Genomic DNA, 27,176 nt, shown 5'->3' with positions numbered 1-27,176 from the left:
AGGAATGAAAGGTGGTATTTTAGTTAAATCATAATTTGCTAAAGAATATAAAGAAATGTGCTTTGTAAAATTTTTCCCCAGTGCAAACAATGAACATTCTTAAATCCCTATACCGGTAAATCTTAAGATATATTGAATGGTTGTCTTTAAGATTTACAAAGAGTATTTTTACATGTAAAATTTAATTTAAACAACTACTTTGAACTAAATACATACACACTCATACATCCACATACATATGCATATGTGTGTGTGTGTGTGTGTGTATATGATAAGCAGTTTGTTATTCTTGATTGAAAAGTTAACCACCCAGTTTACTTTTGTTTGTAAATAATAGTCACACAATGCACCCCAGTGATTGATGTTCACTTTATTCATTTGCTTGTATTTCAGGTGTTCCTGGAAAGCCTCAAATTAGTGGATTTTCATCACCAGTTATGGAGGGAGACTTGATGCAGCTGACTTGTAAAACATCTGGTAGTAAACCCGCAGCTGATATAAGATGGTTCAAAAATGACAAAGAAATTAAAGGTAAAAAATTAGGAAAGTTTCCTAAATTAATGTTAATGTGCTGAAAGTAGTATAAAAAGTTAGGTAGATTTTACATTTTCTTTTTCAAACCATAGTCACTTTCTCAGTTTAATTTAATCAGATTTACCCATTTCTTAAATTAGGTCATTTTACAATGTATATTAAGATAATGTATGTGCCTCACTTCCTCTTTTGTAAGTAAGTCTATAATAATATGTAACTCATGAGAAAGTGAAAGGAATTAATACATAAGAACACAAGTTAATATATCAGAAAACATAAATTTGTGTTGGATAATAGTAAGCACTAAGCATGTTAGATATTTCAGAACTCATCTATAGTATTTAGATTATAGACAGAGAAACTTCGTGAGCTATTTCTTAAACTTGGTTTCTGGAAAGCTTTGAAAATAAAACCAACTAAATATCAATAAATCTGATTCCTAGTAATTCTCACAGAGGGCAAATACAATTTACTCATTTCAGTAAAATGCACAGTAAAGGCATACCTCAGAGATGTTGCTAGGTTTTGTTTCAGAACAATGCAACAAAGCTAATATCACAATAAACCAAGTCACATAATTTTTTTTGGTTTCCCAGTGCATATAAAAGTTATGTTTACATTATACTGTAGTCTATTAAGGGTGCAATAGCATTATGTAAAAAAAAAAAAGCTAACTATCATCTGATCCTTCAATTAGTTCTAATCTTTTTGCTGGTGGAGAGTCTTGCCTCATTGCTTCTGACCGATCAGGGTGGTGGTTGCTGAAGGTTGTGGGCTGTGGTAATTTCTTAAAATAAGATGACAGTGATTTCTGCACTGATCGACTTTTTCTTTCACAATCAATTTATTTATAGCATGGGATGCTTTTTGATAGTATTTATCCACAGTAGAACTTCTTTCAAAATTGAAATCAATCCTCTCAAACCTTGCAAGTTTATACAATTTCTAAATCCTTTGTTGTCATTTCAACAATCTTTACAGCGTCTTCACTAGAAGCAGATTCTATCTCAAGAAACTATTTTCTTTGCTCATCCATAAGAAGCAACTCCTCATTTATTAAATTTTTTAATGAGATTGCATCAATTCAATCATAACTTCAGGTGTCACTTTTATTCTACTTCTCCTTTTATTTCTACTACAACTGTAGTTACTTTCTCCACTGAAGTATTGAACCCCTCAAAGTCATTCCTGAGGGTTGGAATCAACTTCCTCAAAGTCCTGTTAATGTTGATATTTTGACCTCTTCCCATGGATCATAGATGTTTTTAATGTCATCTAGAATGGTGAATTTTTTTCCAAAATATTTTTGATTGAATTTTTCAAGATCCATTAGAGTAATCACTATCTATGGCAGCAATAGTTTCATAAAATGTATTTCTTAAATGACAAGATTTAAAAGTCAAAATGACTCCTTGATCTATGGACTGCAAAATGAATGTTGTGTTAGCAACTGTGAAAACAACATGAATCTTGTACCTCTCCATCAAAGTTCTTGGGTGATGTATTATCAATTAGCAGCAATATTTTGAAAGAAAAAATTTTCTGCACAGTATGCCTTAACAGTGGGCTTAATATATTCAGTAAAGCATGTTGTAGACAAATGTGCTGTAATATAGGCTTTGTTGTTCTATTTATAGAGCACAGGCAGAGTAGATTTAGTATTATTGTTAAGGGCCCTAGAATTTTCAAAATGATAAATGAGCATTGACTTCAACTTAAAGTCACCAGCTGTATTAGCCCCTAACAAGAGAGTCAACCTGTCCTTAGAAGCTTTGAAGCCTGGCATTGACTTCTTGTTTCTAGCTATAAAAATCCTAGATGGCATCTTCTTCCAATATAAAGCTATGTTGTCTACATTGAAAATCTGTTGTTTAGTTCAGCCACATTCATTGATTATTTTAGCTAGATTGTCTATGTAACTTGCTGCAGCTTCTACATCAGCACCTGCTGCTTCACCTTGCACTTTTATGTGGTGGGTATGGGTTATTTTTTAAAACTTCACAAACAATCTCTGCTTGCTTCAAGCTTTTATTCTGCAGCTACCACCTGTCTCAACCTTCATAGAATTGAAGAGAGTTAGGACCTTACTCTGGATTAGATTTTTAATTTAAGGGAAGGTTGTGACTGGTTTGATCTTCTGTTCAGATCATTAACTTTTCTGCATGTCAGCAATAAAGCTGTTTTGCTTCCTTATCATTCATATGTCCACTAGAGTAGCATTTTTAATTTACTCAAGAACTTCTGCATTCACAACCTAGCTAAATGTTTAGAACAGTAGGCCTAGCTTTTGGCCTATCAGCTTTTGACATGCCCTTCTTACTGAGCTTAATCATTTCTAGGTTTTGAGAAGTGAGAGATGTACAACTCTTTTTTTTTCCCCTTGTGCACTTAGAGGCCATAGCATGGTTATTAATTAGCCTAATTTCAATATCGTTGTGTCTCATGGAATAAGGAGGTCCAAGGGCAGAGAGAGAGAGAGACAGTGGTGAGGAGGGGATGGTTAGAGCAGTCAGATGCACACAATATTTATTTATTAAGCTTGCTATCTTATGTGATACCCTAAACAATTACAGTAGTAACATTGAAGATCACTAATCACAGATCACTGTAACAAATATAATAATAATGAAAAAGTTTGAACTATTATAAGAATTACCAAAATGTGACACAGAGACACAAAGTAAGCAGAGGCTATGGGAAAATGACTCTGACAGACTTGCCTGACAGAAGGTTGGCATAAACCTTGAATTTATAAAAAACACAGTATCTGTGAAGCACAGTAAAGAAAAGCACAATAAAATGATGTATACCTGTAATTTAAATATAGTTTTATTACTTCATACCCTCTTACTTTATACACCTAAATTTAAACACACACACACACACACAAACACAAACACACACGCACGCACTTGCATACTCTCTTTTAAAGAGGACATGTTTATAGGGGAGATGATAAGTAAGGTTAGTAGTGTTTTTTTTATTATCCCACATACAGGTATCTGGGACTTGATGTCACATGTACATTAAAATCCAAGTATAAAAATTGTTTTTGATGATTCTTAAAAATGTTTCCTATGTGCGTAGTAATATGTGTTATTCTCAAGGTGACTTTTTAGGAGAAAGGTTTATGCCAACTATTGGGATTATTTTACTTTATAATTCTAATATTTTATCTCAAAGTAAAAATAATTTTTACTACTGGTCATGCAATACAACAGATCAAATTGCCTACACTACTAAGAAATTATAGATTTATAATCCATACAATTATTCAATTTCTTTACTATTTTAATTACTCTCTGTATATTTCATTTCCAAAGTGGGATTTATCTGTAATTTGTTTCTAATCATGACCTTTGTTTCAGATCTTCTAATAAATATGTTTTATTGGATAAACTTTAGAGAAACATAAGCCCCCAAAACACAAATTAGATATCTTGCTAAATTCAACTTTCAGGTTACTTACATAGTAACTTTTTAAATTTTATATTCTGTAATCTTATTTTATATTCTGCTGTGGCTCAATAACATCTATTCAAATCTGCCTTTAGCTTATGTTTGTTTAACATGTATGGACTTGCTTATATCTTTCCTAAATGGACCCTCTCCACTGTTTCTTACTATGAATTATCTTACTATGACGAGGATCTTATCAGGCCACTTATTCTTTTTCTTTTTTTTAAATTAAATTTATTTCAGTGGCAATGGTTAATAAGATTATGCATGTTATCAGATTATGTATGTTATCACAATTCTCAGAAGAGGGGGTGGGAGGGGAAAATAAACCACAGGACTTATATGCATGTGTGCATGAACAATGGACATGGACAACAAAGCTGGGGACAGGGCAGGGAGGGAGGGGGAGGGGGAAATCAGTGGGGGAAAAGAAGAAACATCTGTAACAAAAATAAATTAATTAATAATTTTAAAAAAATATTATGTAGGTTAACAAAAGTATATAATTATACACTTTGATGATACATGTTCTGTATATTGCCCACCACTCTAAGTCAAATCATCTTCCTCACCATATATTTGGCCCCTTTTACCCTTTATTAACCCCCAAACCCCTTCCCTCTGGTAACCACCATAATGTTGTCTGTGTCTATGAATTTCAGTTTTATATTTTACCTATGACAGAGATCATACGGCTCTTAGATTTTTCTGTCTGACTTATTTTGCTTAGTATAATATTCTCAAGGTCCATCCATGCTCAAATGGCAGTATTGCATCTTTTGTTATGGATGAATAGTATTCCATTATATATATATATATATATATATATATATATATATATATATACACACACACACACACACATATATATATATCACATCTTCTTCAGTCTTCTTTATTCAATAATCTATTGAAGGACACTTTGGTTGTTTTCATGTCTTGGTCACTGTGAATAGTGTTGCAATGAATATAAGGGTGCATATATCTTTGAAACAAATGTTTTCAAAATTTAGGGGTACATACGCAAAAAGTGGTTTCTGGGTCTTATGGTAGATCTATTCTTACTGTTTTCCATGGTGGCTGTAGTAGTTTACATTCCCACCAGCAATGAATGAGGGTTTCTTTTCTTCCACAACCTTTCCAAGTACTAACAACCTCTGTTATTAAAACCAAGCAGCAGTGATTGGGTTTGTTGTCTTGTGAAATTGAAGAATGAGTTCAGGGATCAAGAGTAAGTGATAGGAAAGTTTATTTGAAAAGCAGACAGACTCCCTGCGGTGGGGAGGGCACCCAAGTGGGTTGCCAGTGGGACTCTGTTGTCTAGGGGTAGATACCCACTTTGCTAGCCTCTGATTGGTCCTTTCAAGGAAATCTGCCTTAGCTACATTTATACATTTTAATGTTTGTGTTTTCCACCTGACTGGGTTTAGCCCTAGTTCATCTATAGGGCCTTAGTGGCTTCCCTTTCTATGATAATTTCAGCTTCTCCTAGGCCATCAGAGAGGAGGAGGGGAAAGGCCCTTGGAGCAACCTTATACTTGCTTTTGGTATCTTCCCCAAATCCAATCATTCAGCAATCTGGTTGCCTTGCTCCCAGCAGAATCACCTGCACTCTATTCTTTAAAAATAAAATTTCTTTGCAAACCCAGAAGAAGAGGATACAATCTATCACTGTTCCCCTCCTTGCATGAAACCTGCCTTTCTGGGTTTTTTTGTTAAGTAATTGACCTGTGCTCCTTCCAGGAGCTTCTAATTTGCATTTCTATAAATGGGGGCTGGGAGTTTCTGACCTTGAAGGCAAAAATTTGCCAGGTTGATTTTAGTTTTTATTTTGAGATATAGAGTCTGAATAAACCTCCAGATATGCAGTGTACTGAGCTTTCTGCCTGTGTGCTGAGCTCCAAGTCATCTCAACATCCGCAAGTGTCTCAGCTTTCCCTTTCTTTGGTCCCGTCCTCACTGCCTAACCTGCCACTATCTCCTCATTAGTACTTGTCTTATTGCTAATAGACATTCTAATAGTTGAGGTGGTATCTCATTGTAGTTTTGATTTGCATTTCCCTAATAACTAGTGAAGTTGAGCATCTTTTCATATATCTGTTGGACATTTGTATATCTTCTTGGGAGAAGTATCTGTTCAAGTCCTCTACCCTTTTTAAAATTAGATTATTTGTTTGGTGTTGAGTTGTATGAGTTCTTTATATATTTTGGATATTAACCCCTTGTCAGAGCTGTTGTTTGCAAATATCTTTCCCATTCATTTGGTTCCGTTTTGTTTTGTTGACAATTTCTTTTGCTGTGAAGAAGCTTTTTAGTTTGATATGGTCCCATTTGTTTATATTGGTCTTTATTTCCATTGCCTTTGTGGTCAAATACATTACATCTTCTCTAGGAGCAAGGTCCACAAGTTTAGTAACTATGTCTTCCTCTATGTAATTTTATTGTTTCAGATCTTATATTTAGGACACTTTCTTTTTTTTTTTTATCCTCACCGGAGGACATTTTTCCATTTTTTGTTCAGGTAGAGTGGGAGGGAGAGAGAGAAACATCGACGTGAAAGGGACACATCGAGTGGCTGCCACCCGCACAACCGACCAGGGCCGGGGACAAACTGCAAACGAGGTACATGCCCTTAGCGGGAACCGAACCCGGGTCTCTCAGGACCGCAGGCCGACGCTCTAACCGCTGAACCAAACCGGCCAGGGCTAGGACACTTTTTCTACTTAAAAACTTCTGATGGAAAGCCCTAACCTGCAGAATAAGTTTAAAATCTGAATTCTCTGTCCTATAGGAATGCTTCAAGCAGTGAATTCTTACACTCTACAGATATCCTTCTGTGTGCAGGTGTTTGAAAAGAGTTCCTGGACCCGGTACCAATATGTGTATATGGAGGCTTCCCCACCCCAACAAATAATTCTGGTTCTCCGATGTGGCAACTGTCTGAAAAGGGTCCACAAGCTATTATTTTGGGGTTCTATTGAGATTTTATTTCATAGTCAGGATTGACAGAGCCATTGACCACTGGAAATTATTTAAATTTCAAGCTCCTTTCCCTTTTGTGGAAATCAGGGGGTGGAACTGAAAGTTCTAATCCCCTAACTGTGTGGTTAGCTCTTACTGGCAGCTGGCCCTCACCCTTGAGTGGGGTCCAAGTCACTTCATTAGCAGAACAAGAGACACCATCTTTGCTCTCATCACTTAGAAAAGTCAAGGGATTGTGAGCTCTGAGTCAGTAACTGGATAAGGACAAAATATACCTGAGAAAGTTATTTCAGTCATCTGCATGTCCAGATATATATATTTCGTATAAATCACAATATCATAGCTTGGTTTATTCTAAAATGTTTCTCTTAAATACTTTTCTTCAGTTGAATTGTTTTATTACCTTTGTGCACCCCTTCTTTAATTCTGACATAATTAGTTAGTTTGTTATTTATTTTCTCTAAGTTTCTTAGCATTTTATTAGTGTTTCAGGGTTTATTTTATAGCCTCAGGGAGATCAGCATTGAACATATTAGGTAATTCATTAATATTGATTGATTTTAACATTGTAGCTTATTGAATAAACCATAATATAGTCATTTCTATTAAATATCTTAATTTTTGATAAATTTGGTGTCTGCTCTGAATGCCAAACATATGGGGTCATATATTAGGTAGGGAGGGGACTGACTTATATGAGAACACCATATAAAGTTTAATTTTATAAACACCATACTTTAAAATCATCTGAATCAAGACTAGAACAGAAATCAAAACAAAACTATGTACAAAGTCAGTGTATGGTTCTCTGTGCCATTCAGAAGCAGTGAAGCCTCCTTTTCTATGCTCTTACATGCATAGTCATTGAGAGAACATTCATCATCCCTTTACTTGCATTTATCTATATAACTATTTACTTGTTTATAACTCTTCTTTTGCATGTTTATATAGCTGAGTTCACAGCCAGATTGTAGACCTCCTGGGTGGAAATCACTTCACTTTTGTAAATACATGTGCACATGTGCTGAGTGTGCACTCCGGGCACGTGCACAGTCGGGCCCCCTAGCCTCCACAGTCCAGTGAACATTCCCTCTAACGCCCCTCAGCAAACACTCCACCCCAAAGGAGTGCTCCATTCTTATCTTGAACTATTTTGTTTTTCCAGAGATTAAAATTTGATTTTTATAACCTTTTGATGATTTTTATTATAGTATTATTAGACACTTTTAAAAAAGACAATACCTAATGTAAAGTAATGGGAAAAGATGGGCCAAAGCCGATTTAATTTAATCAACTAAGAAATTGTTAAAATGCGTCTAATGATACAGCATTATATGACATGAGCAAAGATCCACATGAAAAAAACAAGAATCTTGACCTGAAGATGTACAGGATGTCTTTGGAGTAATAAACAAGTTATGGAGAATATTTTCCTATAAAGAAAAATGTATGGAATGATATGAATCACAGAGCTGTTATTACAGTCAAGAGTAAAGATTATTTTCCATTTATTTTAACTATGCATTGGCCAGTTCAGCATATCGACACTAAGTTTCCAATGCTATATAATGGATGGGTAGAGTTTTAAAGTGATTTCTGATATCAGGAGGTCTTTTTCTATAGAAATCTTTGATTTTGGTCTATCATTGCCTAAAATAACAAATTTAATTTTCAAATTTCTGGGTGAACCTTGTTTGAAAGTCCTAGTTGATCATATATTTTTGGCTGGATTTCTATATTTGGTCATATGCCAGTGGTTTTGCAACTTCAGCAGGCCCCATCACCACTTCAGGGCCTGTTAAATCTCAAATTACAGGGCCCTGACTCTAGAATTTCTTATTGAATAAATCTGGGGTTGAACCTGATAACTTGCATTTTTACCATTGTAATAAATGTGTGAGCGATATGATGTTTCCATTTGGCGAACACATTGGTATAGAGAAAATAAAGTTCAGGAGTAGCAGTAACTTATAAGTAGTCTGGCTTCTCTCTCTGAACCTTAGTTTTTCTCATTTACTAAGTGAGAGTTATAATGCTTGCCTCAAAGTGCTTTTATTGAAAATATTTTTGTATGAACCAACATATGTAAAATGTTTTCACAATACAAGGAATCACTGAATACATTTTAGATATTACTATAATTATTATTGCCATTTTTAGCAAACCATGATTAATGAGTTATAGCAGACTCTGAATTAGTCATAGAAATAGAAACAAATAAAATCAGTATGCTTTCTTTAAGGTACTCACAATTGGGATATGAACCTATAACTATAGATCTAACGGTCATGGTAATTGATATATAGCCTGGCTAAAATTTTCTATTAAACACACACACACACACACACACACACACACACACACACACACACACACAGAGATTAGCCCTACTTTGTGGGAAAAATAAAGGTTTAACAGTTTCTTGATGAAGGTAGGCACTCAATAAATACTCATTAAATGAGTAATAAACCTTAAACAATGAATGGGTAACTCCCATGGGTTCGGGTTAAAATAGGTGGTAGAGCATTCTAAAGAAAAGAATTCCATTTATCTATGTCAAGTAAGAGCATGTGCTTTTCTGAAATAACTGAAACTTTCTGTGTGACATGACTTGAAAGAGAAACAGGATGGCAGGTGCCAGATAGTCATGTAAGATCTCTTATTCTAGGTAAGAGGTTTTAGAATTTATTCTGTAGGCAATGGTAAGTCAATTTTTTAAAATTAATTAATTTTGATGCAGATGTTTCTCCTTTTTACCCACTGATACCCCCGTACCCATCCCTCCCGCCCTGTCCCTAGCTTTGTTGTCCATGTGCATTGTTCATGCACATATGCATATAAGTTCTGTGGTTTATCTCTTCCCCCACCCCCTTTTTTTGGGGATTGTCAGTCTGTACCCCACTTCCATGTCTCTGGAAATACCCCATTCCTCACACTGTTACATTAATTATATTCCACAAATAAACAAGATCACATGACATTTGCCTTTCTCTGCTTGGCTTGTTTCATTAGGATAATACTCTTCGGGTCCCTCCATGTTATCGCAAAGGATAAGAGATCTTTCTTTCTTACAGCTGCATAGTACTCCATTGTGTATATGTACCACCACTTTTTTATCCATTTGTCTACTGATGAATATTTGGGCTCTTTCCAGATCTTGGCTATTGTAAATAGTGAAGCTATGAACATGGGGGTACATATATTCTTTCAGATTGGTGTTTCAGGCTTCTTAGGGTATATTCTTAGAAGTGGGATCATTGGGTCAAATGGTAGTTCAATTTTTAAATTTTTGAGGTAACACCATATTGTTTACCATAGTGGCTGCACCAGTCTGCATTCCCACCAGCAGTGTACTAAAGACCCATTTTCTCAATACCCTCTCCAACATTAGTTGTTTCATGATTTGTTGATGGTAGCCATTCTGACAGGTGTGTGGTGATACCTCATTGTTGTTTTAATTTGCATCTCTCTGATGATTAATGATGTTGAGCATTTCTTCATATGTCTCTTAGCCACTTGTATGTCCTGATTGGAGAGGTATCTATTTAGTTCCTCTGGCTATTTTTAATAAGGTTCTTTGTCTTCCTTTTGTTGAACTGTATGAGCACTCTATATATTTTGAAATTAACCCCTTTTCTGATATATTATTGGCAATGATACTCTCCCATAGAGTGGGTTGCCTTTCCGTTTTGCTGGTTGTTTCTTTTGCTGTGCAGAAGCTTTTGAGTTTGATGTCGTTCCATTTGTTCATTTTCTTCTTTGTTTCTGTTGCCTTAAGTGATGTATCAATGAAAATTTTACTACATATTATGCCTGAAATTTTGTTGCCTACATTTTCTTCTAGGATTTTTATGGATTCATGAGTCAAATTTAAGGTTTTTATCCAATTTGAGTTTATTCTTGTGTATGGTGTAAGTGGATGGTCTAGTTACATTATTTTGCATGTAACTGTCCAATTTTCCCAACACCATTTATTAAAGATGCTGTCTTGACTCCACTGTATGCTCTTAGCCCTTTGTCAAATATTAATTGAGCATGTTCTCTTGGGTCCATTTCTGGGTTCTCTATTCTATTCCATTGATCTATCTGCCTGTTCTTGTGCCAGTATCCCAGGCTATTTTGATTACAGTGGCTTTGTAGTATAACCTGAAATCTGGTAATGTGATCCCTCCAACTTTGTTCTTCTTTTTCAAAATTGATGTGGTTATTTGAGGTCTTTTTTGGTTCCATATGAACTTTTGAAGTATTTGTTCTAGTTCTGTATGTCGTTGGTATTTTGATGGAGATTGCATTGAATCTATAGATTGCTTTGGGTAATGTGGACATTTTAATGATGTTGATTCTTCCAATCCATGAACAAGGTATGTGCTTCACTTTTTTATATCTTCCTCTATTTCTTTATTCAATGACCTGTAGTTTTATGAGAATAGGTGCTTTATTTCTTTTGTCAAGTTTATTCCTAGGTATCATAATTTTTTTGCCGCAATGGTAAATGGGATTGTTTTTTAGTTTCTCTTTCTGTGAGTTCATCATTGATGTATAAGAATGCCGTCTATTTCTTGACGTTAATTTTGTATCCTGCTACTTTGTCAAATTCATTTATTACGTAGTAAATTTTTGATGAAGTCTTTGGGGTTTTCTATGTATAGTATCATGTCATCTGCAAATAATGACAGTTTCACTTCCTTCTTTTGAATTTGGATTCCTTTTATTTTTTTCTTCCTGTCTAATTGCTATGCCTAGGACTTACAGTACTATATTAAATAAGAGTGGTGAAAGTGGGCATCCTTGTCTTGTTCCTGTTCTTAAGGGAAATGCTTTTAGTGTTTGCCCATTGAGTATGATGTTGGCTGTAGGTCTTTCATATATGGCCCCTCTATTCCCACATTGCTGAGCGTTTTTATCAGAAATGGATGCTGGATTCTGTGGAATGCTTTTTCAGTGTCTATTGATATGATCATATGATTTTTACCTTTCATTTTGTTTATGTGGTGTATCACATTCATTGATTTGCACATATTGTACCAGCCTTGCATCTCTGGGATGAAAACCACTTGGTCATGGTGAGTAATTTTTTTGCTGTATTGCTGGATCTGATTTGCTAGTATTTTGTTCAGGATTGTGGCATCTATGTTCATCAGGGATATTGGCCTGTAGTTTTCGTTCTTTGTAGTGTCTTTTTTTGGTTTTGCAATTAGAATTATGCTGGCCACATAAAACAAGTTTGGAAGTCTGTCTTCTTAAATTTTTTAAAATAGTTTGAGGAGAATTGGTATTAGTTCTTGGAATGTTCGGTAAAATTTCCCCGTGAAGGCCCCTAGGCCTCTGCTTCTGTTTTCTGGGAGAGTCTTGATTACATCTTGAATTTCTTTTGTTGTTATTGGTCTGTTCAAGTTTTCTATCTTTTTCCAGTTCAGTTTTGGGAGACTATCTGTTTCTAGGAATTTGTCCATTTTGTTTAGATTGTCAAATTTGTTGCCGTATAGTTGTTCATAATATTTGTCATCAATCCTTTGTATTTCTATGGTGTCAGTTATTATTTCTCCTCTTTCGTTTCTGTTTTTTTGTATTTTGGTTCTCTGTTTTGTTTCTTGGTGAGTCTAGCTAAGGGTCCATCAATCTTGTTTTTCTTTTCAAAGGACCAGCTCTTTGTTTCATTGATCCTTTGAATTGTTTTGTTTTGTTTTTTGTCTCCATGTCATTTATGTCTGCTCTGATATTTATTATTTCCTCCCTTCTATGTGCTCTGGGGTTTGCTTTTTGTTTGCTTTCTAGTTCTTTAAGTTGTGGGTTAGATAGTATTAGAAATTTTTCTTGCTTCTTGAAATAGACATGTAGTGCTATGAACTTCCCTTTCAGAACTGCTTTTGCTGCATCCCATAGATTTTCTTTTGTTGTGTGTGCATTTCCATTGGTTGCCAGGAAGTTTTTAATTTCTTCCTTGATCTTGATGGTAACACATTCATTGTTCAATAACATGCTATTTAGCCTCCATGTTTTCAAATGTCTTTGCATGCACTTGTTGCAATTGATTTCCACTTTCATGCCATTGTGATCTGAGAAGATGCTTGATATGATTTCAATCTTTTTGAACTTGTAGAAACTTAGTTTGTGCCCTATCATGTGGTATGTCTTTGAGAGTGTCTCATATGCACTTGAGAAGAATATAACTTCTGCAGTTCTGGGGTATAATTCCCTGTAGATAGCTATTAAATCCATTTGACCGAGTACTTGATTTAGGGTCTGTTTTTCCTTGTTAATTTTTTGTCTATATGATCTAGCAAGTGATGTCAGTGGGGTGTTGAAGTGCCCTGCTATCATTGTATTGCTGTGGATTTCCCCTTTGAAATCCTCCAGAAGATTTTTAATAGATGTTGGTGGTCCTGTATTGGGTGCACATATGTTTACCAAGGTTATATCTTCCTGTTAGATAGATTCTTTCAGTATTACGTAGTGTCATTCTTTGTCTCTAGTTATGGCCTTCATTTTCAAATCTATTTTATCAGATATGAGTATTGCTACCCCACCTCTTTTTTTCCTTTTCATTGCTTTGAAATATTTTTTTCCATCCCTTCACTTTCAACCTATTTGGGTCTTTTGTTGTGAGGTGGGTCTCTTCTAAACAACTTATATATGAGTCATATATTCTTCTCCATCAGCTACTCTGTGTCTTTTTATCAAAGCATTCAATCCATTTACATTTAAGGTGATAATTGATATGTACTTATTTATCGCCATTTTTGTTTAGTGTGATTATATTTTTCTTCCTATTTCTTCTACTAATTACAGCAGTCTTTTTTAGCATATCTTGCAGTGCTGGTTTGGTGTTAATACATTCCTTTAGCCTTTTTTGTCTGGGAAGCTCTTTATTTGACTTTCTATATTGAATGATAGCCTTGCTGGATAGGGTATTCTTGGATACAGATCCTTGTTTCTCATGACCTTGATTACTTCTCACCAATCCCTTCTGGCATGTAGTGTTTCTGCTGAGAAGTCAGCTGAGAGCCTTATGGGGTTTCCTTTGTAACTAACCTATTGCTTATCTTTTGCTGCCTTTAGCATTCACTCTTTGTCTTTAATTTTTGGCATTTTAATTACTATGTGTCTTGGTGTGGGCCTGTTTGGGTTCTTCTTACTTGGGGTTCTCTGTGCTTCTTGAACTTGAATGCTTTCTTCCTTCACCAAGTTAGAAAAGTTTCCGTCACAAATTTTTCAAATATATTCTCTAACCCTTGCCCATTTTCTTCCTCTTCAGGGAGTCCTATGATGTGAATATTATTACGTTTTCAGTTGTCCCACAGTTATCTTAAGCTGTCTTCCTGTTTTTTAATTTTTTTTTTTTTTCTTTTTGTTCTCCTGACTGGTTAATTTTTTTTTACCCTGTCTTCTAATTCACTGGCTGGTCCTCAGCTTCCTCTAGTCTGCTGGTTAGTCCTTCCAATGTGTTATTAATTTCTGCTATGTCATTCATTTCCATTTGGTTAGGTTTCAATGTTTCTATATCTTTACTCATGGTGCTGATGTCTTTACTCAGGCTGTTGAACCTCCTCAAGATCATTGGCTCTGAAATCTATCTCTAATGATTTGCTTAAGTGCATTTCACTGATCTCATCTTCTATACAGTTCTCTTGTTCTTTCATTTGTTTCTTTGTTTCACAATTTTGGCTATCTCAATGGGTTTTGGAGCCTGGCAAATTTTCCCTGTGGGTGTTGGTGTTTTGCTGTTTGTGGTTCCCTCTACTGGTTTTGGATGAGCCTGGGTGGGCCCATGTGAAACGGCACTGTCAAGTCTTACTTTCCTGGGTAGATTTGCAAGCCCAGGATAGGTTCAGTTATCCTCTAGATTTTCCTGGAGGCTTGTAGTCTCATTTACTCAGTGCCTTGGAATGTAGCCCTAGTATTTTGCATAAGAGGAATTCCAGAGGGTGGGATAGATGCTGGTTGTTAATGAGTCTTAATTTGCATTTCTTTGCCTCACCTGGGAAAAGCTGAATCTCTGAGGTGGGGGCTATTGCTTTTTCCCACAGCTTTTGGAAGAAGCACACTGGCCACTATCCTTTGTGGCTGCAACTCAGCAAAAACTCTGAGTGCCCTCCAAATTCCAGTTGTCCCCACAGAGTTCCAGCCCAGTCTGTCCTCCTTCTGCTGTAACCCCCACATGAGTGGCTATGTTAGCATTCTGTCCCAGCTCTCTTGGCTGTGGAGCAGGCTTGGTCTTTATTCCTGAGGGTGCTGCTCACAGCTAAGACTGCTGCTATTTGTGGGCTCCCACCTGCCACCCTCTCTTGCCTCTGCAGATTCTACCAGTGTTCCTGGTTATATGGTCCTGTCTTGCTGCTTTTTTGTTGCTTTTTTTCCAAGGACTTGTTCTTATTTTAGTTGCTGTTCTTGTTTGGTCCTGGAAGATCATCTGTGTAGCTTCTATTCATTCCGCCTCCATTTTCACATCCTCTGTGTCTATCTTGTGCACAGCTGGGTCGCACAGGTCTCTTTGGTGCCTCTGCACCCTGCTGGATCGCGTAATACCTTTGGTGACCTGGATAGATGCCTATGTTATGGGCTGCTGGGTTGCACAGGTCTCTCTTGTGCTTTAGTACCCCGCAAGTCCCATGGGTAACTGGATTGCAAAGTCCCTACTGGGCCGCACAGACCTCTCTGGTGCCCCTGCACCCTGCAGTTCCCTCATGCAGGCAACTGGATTGCACCAGTCCTTGTCGGGCTTCAGCTTCTCACAGCTGCTATGAGCTGCTGGTTGGCACAGCCCTCTGTGGATCCCCAGGTCTCGCAGCTGGTGGCTAAGGAGTGTTGCTGCCCCATGTGGCTCTATTCCTGCTCAGCTAGCTTTTGCTGTAGTTTTTGGAGATTAGTCTTAGCTTCAGGTTTGTGCTTCTATTGCCTAGGGATGGATGTCTGCTTCCCAGCCTCTGTTGCTGCAGGTATATCTCCACTCTGATCAGGCTGCTACAGTGGGGAATGGTGCTGGGCTCCCAGTTGTCCACTGCTTCTGCGACCTGCACTTTGGGAGCTCCACTACTGTGCACTGGTCTGTGTTGACACAGAGTTCCCACTGGTCTGATAGTGCCAGGTGCGCTGGTGGGCTCAGGTTGTTGGGCCCTAGCCGTTCCCACTGCCTCCTCCCAGGGAAGACCTGGGTTCTTCCAAAATGGTGGGACCTCCCCACAGCACCAGGAGAAACACCTTGAAAAGCCACTTACTACAGCAGCCGGCTCCTCTGGTCCACAGGACAGAACCCTTTTGCTCCTCATCTCTGCACTGCTCAGGTTTGGTTGTCCACCTTCACCTCCACTCACACTCTCGCACACACTAAACCTCCCTTTGGTCCAGCCCGCCACGATCTTCCTATATTCAGCAACTTTTCGGCAATGGTAAATCAATTTTTTAAACAGTATAATTATATTCAACTGAGACACCAAGGCTCTTCAAGTAACCACAACTAATAACCTCCAGGCAAAAAACTACAGAATAACTGAACCTTTCCTGGGCTTGCAAATCTACCCAAGAAAGTAAGACTTGACAGTGATGTTTAACACGGGTCCTTCCAGGCTCATCCAAACCCAGTAGAGGGAGCCACAAACAACAGAACACCAACACCCACAGGGAAAATTTTCCAGGCTCCAAAACCCACTGACATAGCCAAAATTGTGAAACAAAGAAACAAATTCCAAATGAAAGAACAAGAGAAATCTATCGAAGATGAGATCAATGAAATGCACTTAAGCAAATCATCAGAGGTAGAGTTCAGAGACATGATCTTGAGGAAGCTCAACAGCATGAGTAAGGACATCAGCACCATGAGTAAAGATATAGAAACATTGAAAACCAACCAAGTGGAAATGAAGAATGACATAGCAGAAATTAAGAACACATTGGAAGGACTAACCAGCAGACTAGAGGAAGCTGAGGACCAGCCAGTGAATTAGAAGACAGGGTAGAAAAAAATTAACCAGTCAGGAGAACAAAAAGAAAAAAAAAAAAAATTTAAAAAACAGGAAGACAGCTTAAGATAACTGTGGGACAACTGAAAACGTAATAATATTCACATCATAGGACTCCCTGAAGAGGAAGAAAATGGGCAAGGGTTAGAGAATATATTTGAAAAATTTGTGACGGAAACTTTTCTAACTTGGTGAAGGAAGAAAGCATTCAAGTTCAAGAAGCACAGAGAACCCCAAGTAAGAAGAACCCAAACAGGCCCACACCAAGACACATAGTAATTAAAATGCCAAAAATTAAAGACAAAGAGTGAATGCTAAAGGCAGCAAAAGATAAGCAATAGGTTAGTTACAAAGGAAACCCCATAAGGCTCTCAGCTGACCTCTCAGCAGAAACACTACATGCCAGAAGGGATTGGTGAGAAGTAATCAAGGTCATGAGAAACAAGGATCTGTATCCAAGAATACCCTATCCAGCAAGGCTATCATTCAATATAGAAAGTCAAATAAAGAGCTTCCCAGACAAAAAAGGCTAAAGGAATGTATTAACACCAAACCAGCACTGCAAGATATGCTAAAAAAGACTGCTGTAATTAGTAGAAGAAATAGGAAGAAAAATATAATCACACTAAACAAAAATGGCGATAAATAAGTACATATCAATTATCACCTTAAATGTAAATGGATTGAATGCTTTGATAAAAAGACACAGAGTAGCTGATGGAGAAGAATATATGACTCATATATAAGTTGTTTAGAAGAGACCCACCTCACAACAAAAGACCCAAATAGGTTGAAAGTGAAGGGATGGAAAAAAATATTTCAAAGCAATGAAAAGGAAAAAAAGAGGTGGGGTAGCAATACTCATATCTGATAAAATAGATTTGAAAATGAAGGCCATAACTAGAGAGAAAGAATGACACTACGTAATACTGAAAGAATCTATCTAACAGGAAGATATAACCTTGATAAACATTTGTGCACCCAATACGGGACCACCAACATCTATTAAAAATCTTCTGGATGACTTCCAAGGAGAAATTCCCTTCAATACAAACATAGCAGGGCACTTTAACATCCTTCTGACAACACTGGATAGAGCCTCTAGACAAAAAATTAACAAGGGAATAGAGACTCTAAATGAAGCACTAGACCAAATGGATTTAATAGATATCTACAGAGTATTACAGGCCAAAACTACAGAATTCACATTCTTCTCAAGTGTACATGGGACATTATCAAAGATAGACCACATGTTAAGACACAAACTAAGTTTCTACAAGTTCAAGAAAATTGAAACTATATCAAGCATCTTCTCAGATCACAATGGCATGTAAGTAGAAATCAATCGCAACAAGAACATGCAAGACATTTTAACACATAGAGGCGAAATAGCATGTTATTAATCAATGACTGGGTTACCAAGGAGATCAAGGAAGAAATTAAAAACTTCCTGGAAACCAATGAAAATGAACACACAACAATACAATATCTATGGGATGCAGTGAAAGCAGTTCTAAGAGGGAAGTTCATAGCACTACAGGCCTACCTCTAGAAACAATAAAAATAAAAATAAATAAATAATTAATCAGTAGAATGAAGCAATCCTCACCTCCATAAGTCTGACACAAACATTTCTTTGGTGCCTCTGGGCAGCTCTGCCTCCAAAGCCCACATGATTTCACTGAAGATTTGAATTTTCTATATAGCAAGGTAGTCTGAATATCTGTTAGTTCGTGTGAGACAGAGGTGAACATTGCCTTTCTTAATCTATCAGCTCTTGAGAATTAAATAAACTTTCTACTCCATGTATAAGTTTGCTAATATGTAGTTTGAACAGTTATTATTGTCAAATCTTAAGATTTTTTTTTTTCCAGCAAACTAGCTTTTCATTAATGTGTTAGTTCACATTCTGTGATAACCCTCTATGGACCACACCATTGTATAATGCCTTTCCTTTGAGTGTAGGAGGGACTTGTGAATCTGATGTTTTATCACTGTCTTGATGATGTTGCTTTATATGGCATAAGGGGTTCTGCAGATATAATTATACATCCCTTTTGAGTTCATCAGAGAGTTTATCAAGGCAGCCCTGACATAATGAGGTGAGGTCTTTAAAAAAGAATAGAGTCAGAGAGACATTCTCCTCTTAGCTGGGAAGGCAAACAGCTCTCTTGTGAACTGCCCGTGGGGATCATGTGGCAAAGAACTGTGGGTGACCTCTAAGAACTCAACACAGTACCTGAGTGACAGCTGGTGACAGATAATGGGAATTTCAGGAAATGAATTTATCAACAACCAGAGACCTTGAAGGGATTCCTAAAGCTCGAATGAGAATTATAGCCCCAGCCAACACCCTGACTTCAGCTTGGTGACACTGAGAAAGGCCCAGGAGAAGGCCTCTTTGTACTCCCAATCCACAGAAGTTGAGATAATAAATGAGTGTTGATTTAAACCTCTGAGATTGTGATAATTTTTTATGCAGCAGTAAAAGGAAACTGAAATCCAGTGTGGCAGACATTTCACATGGTCGTACATCTGGCCAAGACGGCTTGACTATTACACTTCTAAGATGCAATGCTCAAATTTGGGGAAAAAGCCATTGGCTGGAAGAATACTTCAGTGACATTTCAACCATGAGTTAAAAAGGTCATGAACTAATGAATAAAATGGAATTTATACATAGAATAAAATAGAATTTTTTTAAAAAAACATGGAGGGGAACTCGAGAAGACACCTTTCAGGTGGACGTTGGTGAGTGGCACTGAAATGGAGCAAAAACCAAAGTCAAAGATACAATTGCTTGCCCGAGTGACTTGGCTAATGAATGTTGAAACAGGCATTAGGGAAATTAGTTTAGAAGAAAAATGATAATATGTTTATTCTTTAAGATATTAAAGTTGAAATCATTATATAGAATCGAAAAGGTTATGCTTAGTAAACTTTTGGAGTTAGGTGACTTATGACTTAAAAAGGGATGTTGACCATAAAAAAGTCTATCATCTCATAATGAGGGAAATTTTTGGTTTTAGCCTTTTTAAAAAGTCACTACTCTTTGTGTGTGCAGCACACTTGCAGCAGAACTGTCTTCAGTGCTGCCTCCCACCCTGAGATCCATGCTGCATGACAACCCGCATATCCATCATCGCCTGACTGTGTGGTGATCGAATCTCGCCAGTACCTAACAACTGTTATCTGCTTATCATGTGTTCCAAATGTTGGACCATTAAGCTTAAGTTTACTTTAACTATGTTTCTCTATGTGAACAGGCTGTTTGACATAACTTTAATGTCAATCAAAAATAATGCAGCTGTTTGTTTTGAAATTGGCTAAATATAGTGTGATTTTTCTGTGAGCTACTTAGTAAATACGTTTTGGGCATTTAGAAATCTGAGAGTGAATTTATGAATGCTTTATTTCTTAAAAGGGAGCCTTTAGACTGCTTGGCTCAGAATCACCTCAGGTGATTAGTTTAAAAAATGCAGATTTGTGGTCTCAATGCAAAATTTTAAAATCAGAATTCCTGGATGTCAGGCTTAGAAATCCTAATAATTATTAAGTACCTCTGGAAAATTATAGGCTCATTCTGGTTTGAAGATAGATGTGTTTAGAAACAACTAAGCAAAAAATTAGTAGATGTTCCAGGGGAAAAAGGGAGGAAGTCCTAATGTAATAAATTTAGAAAATGACTGAATATTCTATGTACTTTCTGAGTCTCTTCTAAGGAGATTCTCTAAAACTGAATCAAAATGTACTTTAGTGTTTTAACATTTCTGAAAATTATTGCAAAAAGTCTTAAGCCAACATTTTAACAGTATTCTTTGCCCACATAATGTATTTTTTGTTGTTTATTTGTTTCATATGTTTTTCTAGAGAACTCCATGCAATCTACTTTGAGATCTGGTAGATTATACACGTAATTTAAAAATTCTGTTTAGTGTTGAAAAACTATTTTTGGCCTAATGCCTCATTTAACATAGGTTGTATAAATTATAACTTAAGTGAGTGAAATGTTAACATGCAATACGGAGACTGAATTATCTGAAGCTAACATAAAAGAAAATAAAAAGAAAATATTTGAGTCCCTCAAGTTTAAAGTCCTTGTATTATGTAAGATAAGAATTAACTGAAAGTACTAGTAATGTATTTGAGCTTATAGTATGCACCATGCATTAATGGTTTTTTGTCTTCTTTGAAAATATTCTTGTCATTTAAATCTGGACCACCCTGGGCAATGTTTTATATGAGAAAAAGAAATAGCATTAATAATACTTGTGTGTGCATGTGTGTGAGTGGATGCACACACAAATTGGAGTTTTCTAAGTGCTGTTTAGTGTATTATTGCAAGACTCTCCAGGCCATACAATGAAGGAGATAAAACAATTATTTCATGGTGGTATAAATAATTGATGATGGCAAATGATCACCAAAATCTTTGAGAAACTTTCCTTTCTATAATTTATTTTTTAAAAAAAGAAAGAAAAAAACAGCTTTATTGAGATATAATAGTCAAAAGAAATCTAATATACACATATTTGAAGTGTGCAGTTTGGTATTTTTTCACAAGTGTATACAGTCAAGGTAATGACTATAATTTTTATCTGCAAAAGGATCGTCATACCTCTTTAAAATCTCTCCCCCCAGCTCCCTCACACCTTCTCTGCCCACCCCCCCACCTCATCCCCAAACAAATGCTGTTTTGCTTGATGTCATTTTATAGAATAGTTTATATTTTCTAGAATTTCATACAAATATCATCACATAGTATATACTATTTCTGATTTAATTCTCTCAGCATAAATTTTTTTGGATGCATCCATATTGCTTCATGTATGAAGTGATTCCTCTTTATTGCCGATTAGTATTTTATTGTATAAATCTATACTATACTTTTTTTTTTGTCCATTTACTTGATGATAGACTTGGCTTGTCTACAGTTTGCTGCTATTATTATTATTTTTACTTTTATATATCATGTTTCGTAAGATATTTTTGCCTACCTCAAGATCACATACACACATAAGTTTTAAAATTTTAGGTTTTAATCCTCACTTGAGGACATTATTTTCCATTTTTTGTTCAGAGAGAGTGGGAGAAAGAGAAAGAGAGAAACATCGACGTGAAAAGGACACATTGAGTGGCTGCCACCCGTATGACCCAACCAGGGCCAGGGACAAACTGCAACCAAGGTACATGCCCTTAACGGGACCTGAACCCGGGTCTCTCTGGACCACAGGCCAACACTCTAGCTGCTGAGCCAAACTGACCAGGACTAAAATTTTAGATTTTAAATGTACTTTGAGGTATTTTATATTTTTAATATTCTTGTATTTTATTTCACTCAGCTGCATTATTTCCAGGTTAGTTTCCGTACAATGCATAGTAATTATTTAATTTGATTCCAGATGTGAATTTTACCTTTTTAGTGCTGAATATTCTCATGTTTCTATAAGCATTATTAAGCTTTGTTCTGGTTAAGTTACTTAGAAAGAGTTTAATTTTTTCAGAGCTTCTTTTAAATTTCTTAAGGCAGTACCAGAACATTAATACTAGGCATTATTTTTTTTCTCCTTACTGAGGTGAAATCCTTCTGAATGCCTAGTATACCAGTTAGGTTGGTTAGAACAGGCACTATTCCCAGCCCTGTGTGAGCACCATGTACTATTTCCTCCAATCCTTTTAGATAAGTCTTGTTCCTGCTTCAGTTTCCTATCACTGATACACTAGTGAGTACTTCTTTGCTGACTATCAGAGGGGATGCTGGAGATATCTGGAGTTCTCTTTGTGCAGCCCTCCCTTTCTGGTCCTCTCCTAGCAAACTCAGGCTTCTTTGGTCTTCTCGACACCCAGCTCAACCCAGGCAGGGCCCTCCACGGTCCACAACCTTGAAAATCTCTCAAGACATCACCCAGGGACACATTTTAGGATTCAACTCTTCTGTTTTCCATCTCTCAGGGATCACCGTCCATTATTATAATGACCAATATCTTGAAAACAGTTGTTTTTAGGTGAGAGGTGAATCTGTCTCTATTACTCCATCTGGACTGGAAACAGAAGTCTTCTGCCTTTGATTTTGAAATGTAGAGAAATAATACTTTTATTTCAGTGGTAGTGTGTCTAATTTTGTCTGCTTGCTTGTTTTAAGGCAACATAACAAATTTTAAAGGATGAATATGAATTGGGTAAAATGTGTCTTTACTCACTTTGATGGAATACTTTAGATAAATAATTTTGCTAGTTTTAAGATTAGAAATTTTATTATTTAGCCACAGAAATTCAGTGCTGTTATAGGTTCTTACACATTGTAGGAATGAAAAAGAAAGTACTAGCATTTATACAATGAGTTAAATAAATACAACTTTTTTACTGGATTTCACATATTATCCAGAAGTTTTTTTAACTTTTTTTTTTTTTTTTTTGGTACGTGCCCCGAGTGGGAACCGAACCAGGGACTCACTGGTCTGCAGGCCGATGCTCCAACCACTGAGCCAAACCGGCCAGGGGTTAACTTCTTTTATCATTTATATTTTTAATTGTTTTTAATTTAAGGGTTAAAGCAAGTACACACCTCAGTGATTCTCGACTCACCACCTATAAGCAATCTTGAGATTATAATAAGATACATATTGAAATCTGCTAGTTTTATTGCTTTCACCTGTTCATAAAGGGACTCAATTGCTGCTCAGACTCTCCCCAGACTATTTCTTAAAGACCCTTTATGGCTTTTTCATGGGCTAGGAAAGACATTTCTCCCATATTTAGCTTTCATTTTTCATTTTTCATATTTAGCTTTCAAATTCAATTCTTCATGGTTTTATTTTTTATTTATTTTTTTAAATTTTTTTGTGGAATCTGGAGAGAGACCATCTTGTTTCAATCAACTTTGTCTACAGATCTTCTTTGGACCCAGGAGGATAGTTTACAAAATTTATGAATTAGATCTTTCTAAAAATGATACTTTAATTCTTTGATCAATAAATATCATTAGATTAAAATCATTTTTCACAATACAGTATTTGACATCTTAGTGTAGCAGTATCTAAGTGCATTGGTAAACTTTCTTCCATTTTCATTGGCAATGGGGAATTCTAGATTAATTTTTTTTACTGATATTTTTCTCTAGTAGTATATAGATTAACAAAGCTCTAAGTGCATTCTCTATCTAGTATTTTATTTACTAGCTTGAATACTAAATATTCTATTTCTTAAAAGCAGTCTTACATATAGTCTTTATCTTCCAAAAGAGTAAGCAATCTTATATTTCTCTTCATTCAATAACTCTTTAAATTGTACATTATTTGTATGCCTCCTAAATTGAAGCTAAACAGGAGATTGACCATCTTTTCTATTAGACCTTTATTGAGAGATAATTAATATGCCATCAATTCAATTAAAGTTTTTAGTAGTTTTACAGTTATGTAACTCTCACCAAAATCAGTTTTATATTTACATCACCCTAAAGGAATGTCATACTTATTATCGGTCACTCCCTATTAGACTCCCCCATCTCCTCTCCCCAGATCTAGAAAGCCACAATACTTCTATGTGTATATTAGCCCACTGTAAATATTTTTTATAAATTAAATTATACCATATTGTGACTATCTTGTTAGCATAATGTGTTTAAGGTCCATCTGCGTTATAGCATATAGGAGTACGTTGTTATTTTTCACTGAATAATTTTTATCTAATATTCCATTGTATGTGTACACTACATGTTATTTAGTCATTCCTCATTAGATGGAAATTTGGGTTTTTATACTTTTTGACTATTATGAATAACTCTATGAAAGTTTAGGTGTAAATTTTTGTGTAGAGTATACTTTTATTTATTTGGGGTAATCACCTAGGAAAGGTATTAGTGGGTCATATGTACTCTGGGTGCTCTGTTTTAGATGTACATATGTTTGTAATTGTTACATCTTCCTAATGGGTTGGCATATAAAGTTAATAATACAGGTTGATTCCATTTACCATTTCACATTTTTTTTTCTGGTCTCTATTGTTTCTGATGAGAAGTTACTTAATTGTTAATATTTTTTTAGTTCCTTTGTGAAAAGTTTCCTATTCTTACTTTCAAGATTGATTTTTTTTCCCTTTTTCTTTTGACATTTTTGTTATGATGTGTTTAGCTGTAGATCTTTTTGTATTTAATTTTCTTAGAATGCCTTGAGCTTCTAGGTTATGTAGATTAATATTTTTCATCAAATTAAGAAAGTTTGAATCAGTATTTCTTCACATTATTTCTACTATTTTATTTTTTCCCTACTTTTTTCTACTCCTTTTCTTCCAGTGTTCTTAGTGTGCAAATGTTATGTTTAATGATGTCCATTGTTAATTTTTCTTTCTTCCCTCTCTTTTCTTCTGATTATATAATCTGTACTCATCTGTATTTCTTTTGGTTCATAACTATAGTTGAGTCCTCTACTAAAGTTTTCATTTTGGTTATGGCATTTTTCAGCTCCAGAATTTGGTGTGCTTTATCATTTCTCCCTTTTTATCAATGTCCACAATTATTTTGTTTACCTCATTAAATATGGTTTTCTTTAGTTTTTAAAATGTATTATAATGAAATTTTTTTTGCCAAGCCAGTGTGATTCAGTGGCTTGAGCGTCGTTCCATAAACTGAGAGGTCCCTTTGGATTACTAGTCAGAGCACATGCCTGGAGTTTTGGCTCGATGGCCAGCAGAGGGCGTGCAGGAGGCAACCAATTCATGTTTCTTTTTCATATCAATGTTTCTATCTTTCTCTCCCTTCCTCTCTCTAACAAAATCAATAAAACATTTTTTTTAAAATACAGGAAATAGTAAAGAGGATAAATAAAAACAAAAATAGGATGAATATAGATTTGTGTAAACAAAAATAATAACAATCCATACTAGTCAAGAAAAGTGGAAAAAAACAACAATAAAACTACATCAGATAAAAATTATTTATTTACATTTATGGTGTCTAATTACTAATTGTTGATAATCTATTTGCAGTTTTTATACTGTTCCAAAACAGAAACTCCTTTCTGTTTCAGGGAAGTGATCTAACAATTTCAAAAGAGATCCACTTCAAAGAAAAATAATGACCAATTGGCACAACTACCACAAAACTACACATGTTGACATGGGATGACTCTATTTACTAGAAAGAATGAAATGTTTTACCTGGCTGAAAGTGACCATTATTTTAATTAATTCAAAACATACTTATTACACATCTACAATATTCCAGGCTCTGTCCTAGATCTGGGTATTAACACTGTACAGAAGCATACAAACTTAAACTATCTGAAGGGAAAGAAAATAAAAGAGAGATAACAGGAGAGAGGAGGAATAGAAAATAGTATAAAAGCAAAAGAAAAAATTTAAAATTTTAAATTCTGTTTTATTTTATAAATATATGAATTATATTGAACCTTGTGAATGTCCTAGTGGTTAATTGCAATTTAAAAATGACATGTTGCTCAGAAAGCAAGAAAACCCATTGAAAATTAATCAATAAGGGGCAGACAGGGTTGAAACTCTGGGAGGACAAGCGGGATTTGGAGGGCACTCACAGTTTTTGCTGAGTTACAGCCACAAAGGATGGTGGCCAATGAGGGCCTTCCCCAAACAGTAGGGAAAACAGCAGCCCCGCCCATACCTCGGAGATTCAGCTTTTCCCAGGTGAGGCAAAGAAATGCAAACTGAGGCTCATTAATAACCAGCATCAATCCCACCCTCTGGAAATCCTCTTATGCAGAACACCAGGGCTACATACCAAGGCACTGAGTAACTGAGACTTCTAGCCTCCAAGAAAATCTAGAGGAAAACTGAACCTTTTATGGGCTTGCAAATCTACGCAGGAAAGTAAGACTTGACAGTGGTGTTTAACATGGGCCCACACAGGCTCATCCAAACCCAGTAAAGGGTGCCACAAACAGAAAAACACCAACACCCACAGGGAATATTTGACAGGCTCCAAAACCAACTAAGATAGCCAGAAATTGTGAAACAAAGAAACAAATTCCAAACGAAAGAACAAGAGAACACTATCGAAGATGAGATAAATGAAATGCACTTAAGCAAATTATCAGAGGTAGAGTTCAGAGCCAATGATATTGAGGAGGCTCAACAGCATGAGTAAGGACATCAGCCCCATGAGAGAAGATACAGAAATATTGAAAACCAACCAAGTGGAAATGAAGAATGACATAGCAGAAATTAAGAGCACATTGGAAGGACTAACCAGCAGACTAGAGGAAGCTGAGGACCGGA

At 35.9% G+C, this 27,176-nt stretch overlaps 1 protein-coding gene across 1 annotated transcript in view; it reads left to right on the top strand.

The window, feature by feature from the left end:
- CADM2 (cell adhesion molecule 2) overlaps positions 1-27,176 on the top strand; it is a gene marked incomplete at its 5' end in the record, with an annotated part of 301,193 nt that overhangs the window by 100,603 nt on the left and 173,414 nt on the right. Inside the window, one exon of the mRNA XM_036242525.1 lies at positions 394-531. Within this exon, the coding sequence (XP_036098418.1) occupies positions 394-531 (138 nt within the window). The remainder of the gene's footprint in view (positions 1-393; positions 532-27,176) is intronic.

Source organism: Molossus molossus, unplaced genomic scaffold (genome assembly GCF_014108415.1).
Source record: "Molossus molossus isolate mMolMol1 unplaced genomic scaffold, mMolMol1.p scaffold_m16_p_5, whole genome shotgun sequence".
Lineage (NCBI taxonomy): Eukaryota > Metazoa > Chordata > Mammalia > Chiroptera > Molossidae > Molossus > Molossus molossus.
The sequence above is the reverse complement of the archived record's forward strand: the minus strand, read 5'-3'. Positions and strand labels throughout refer to the sequence as shown.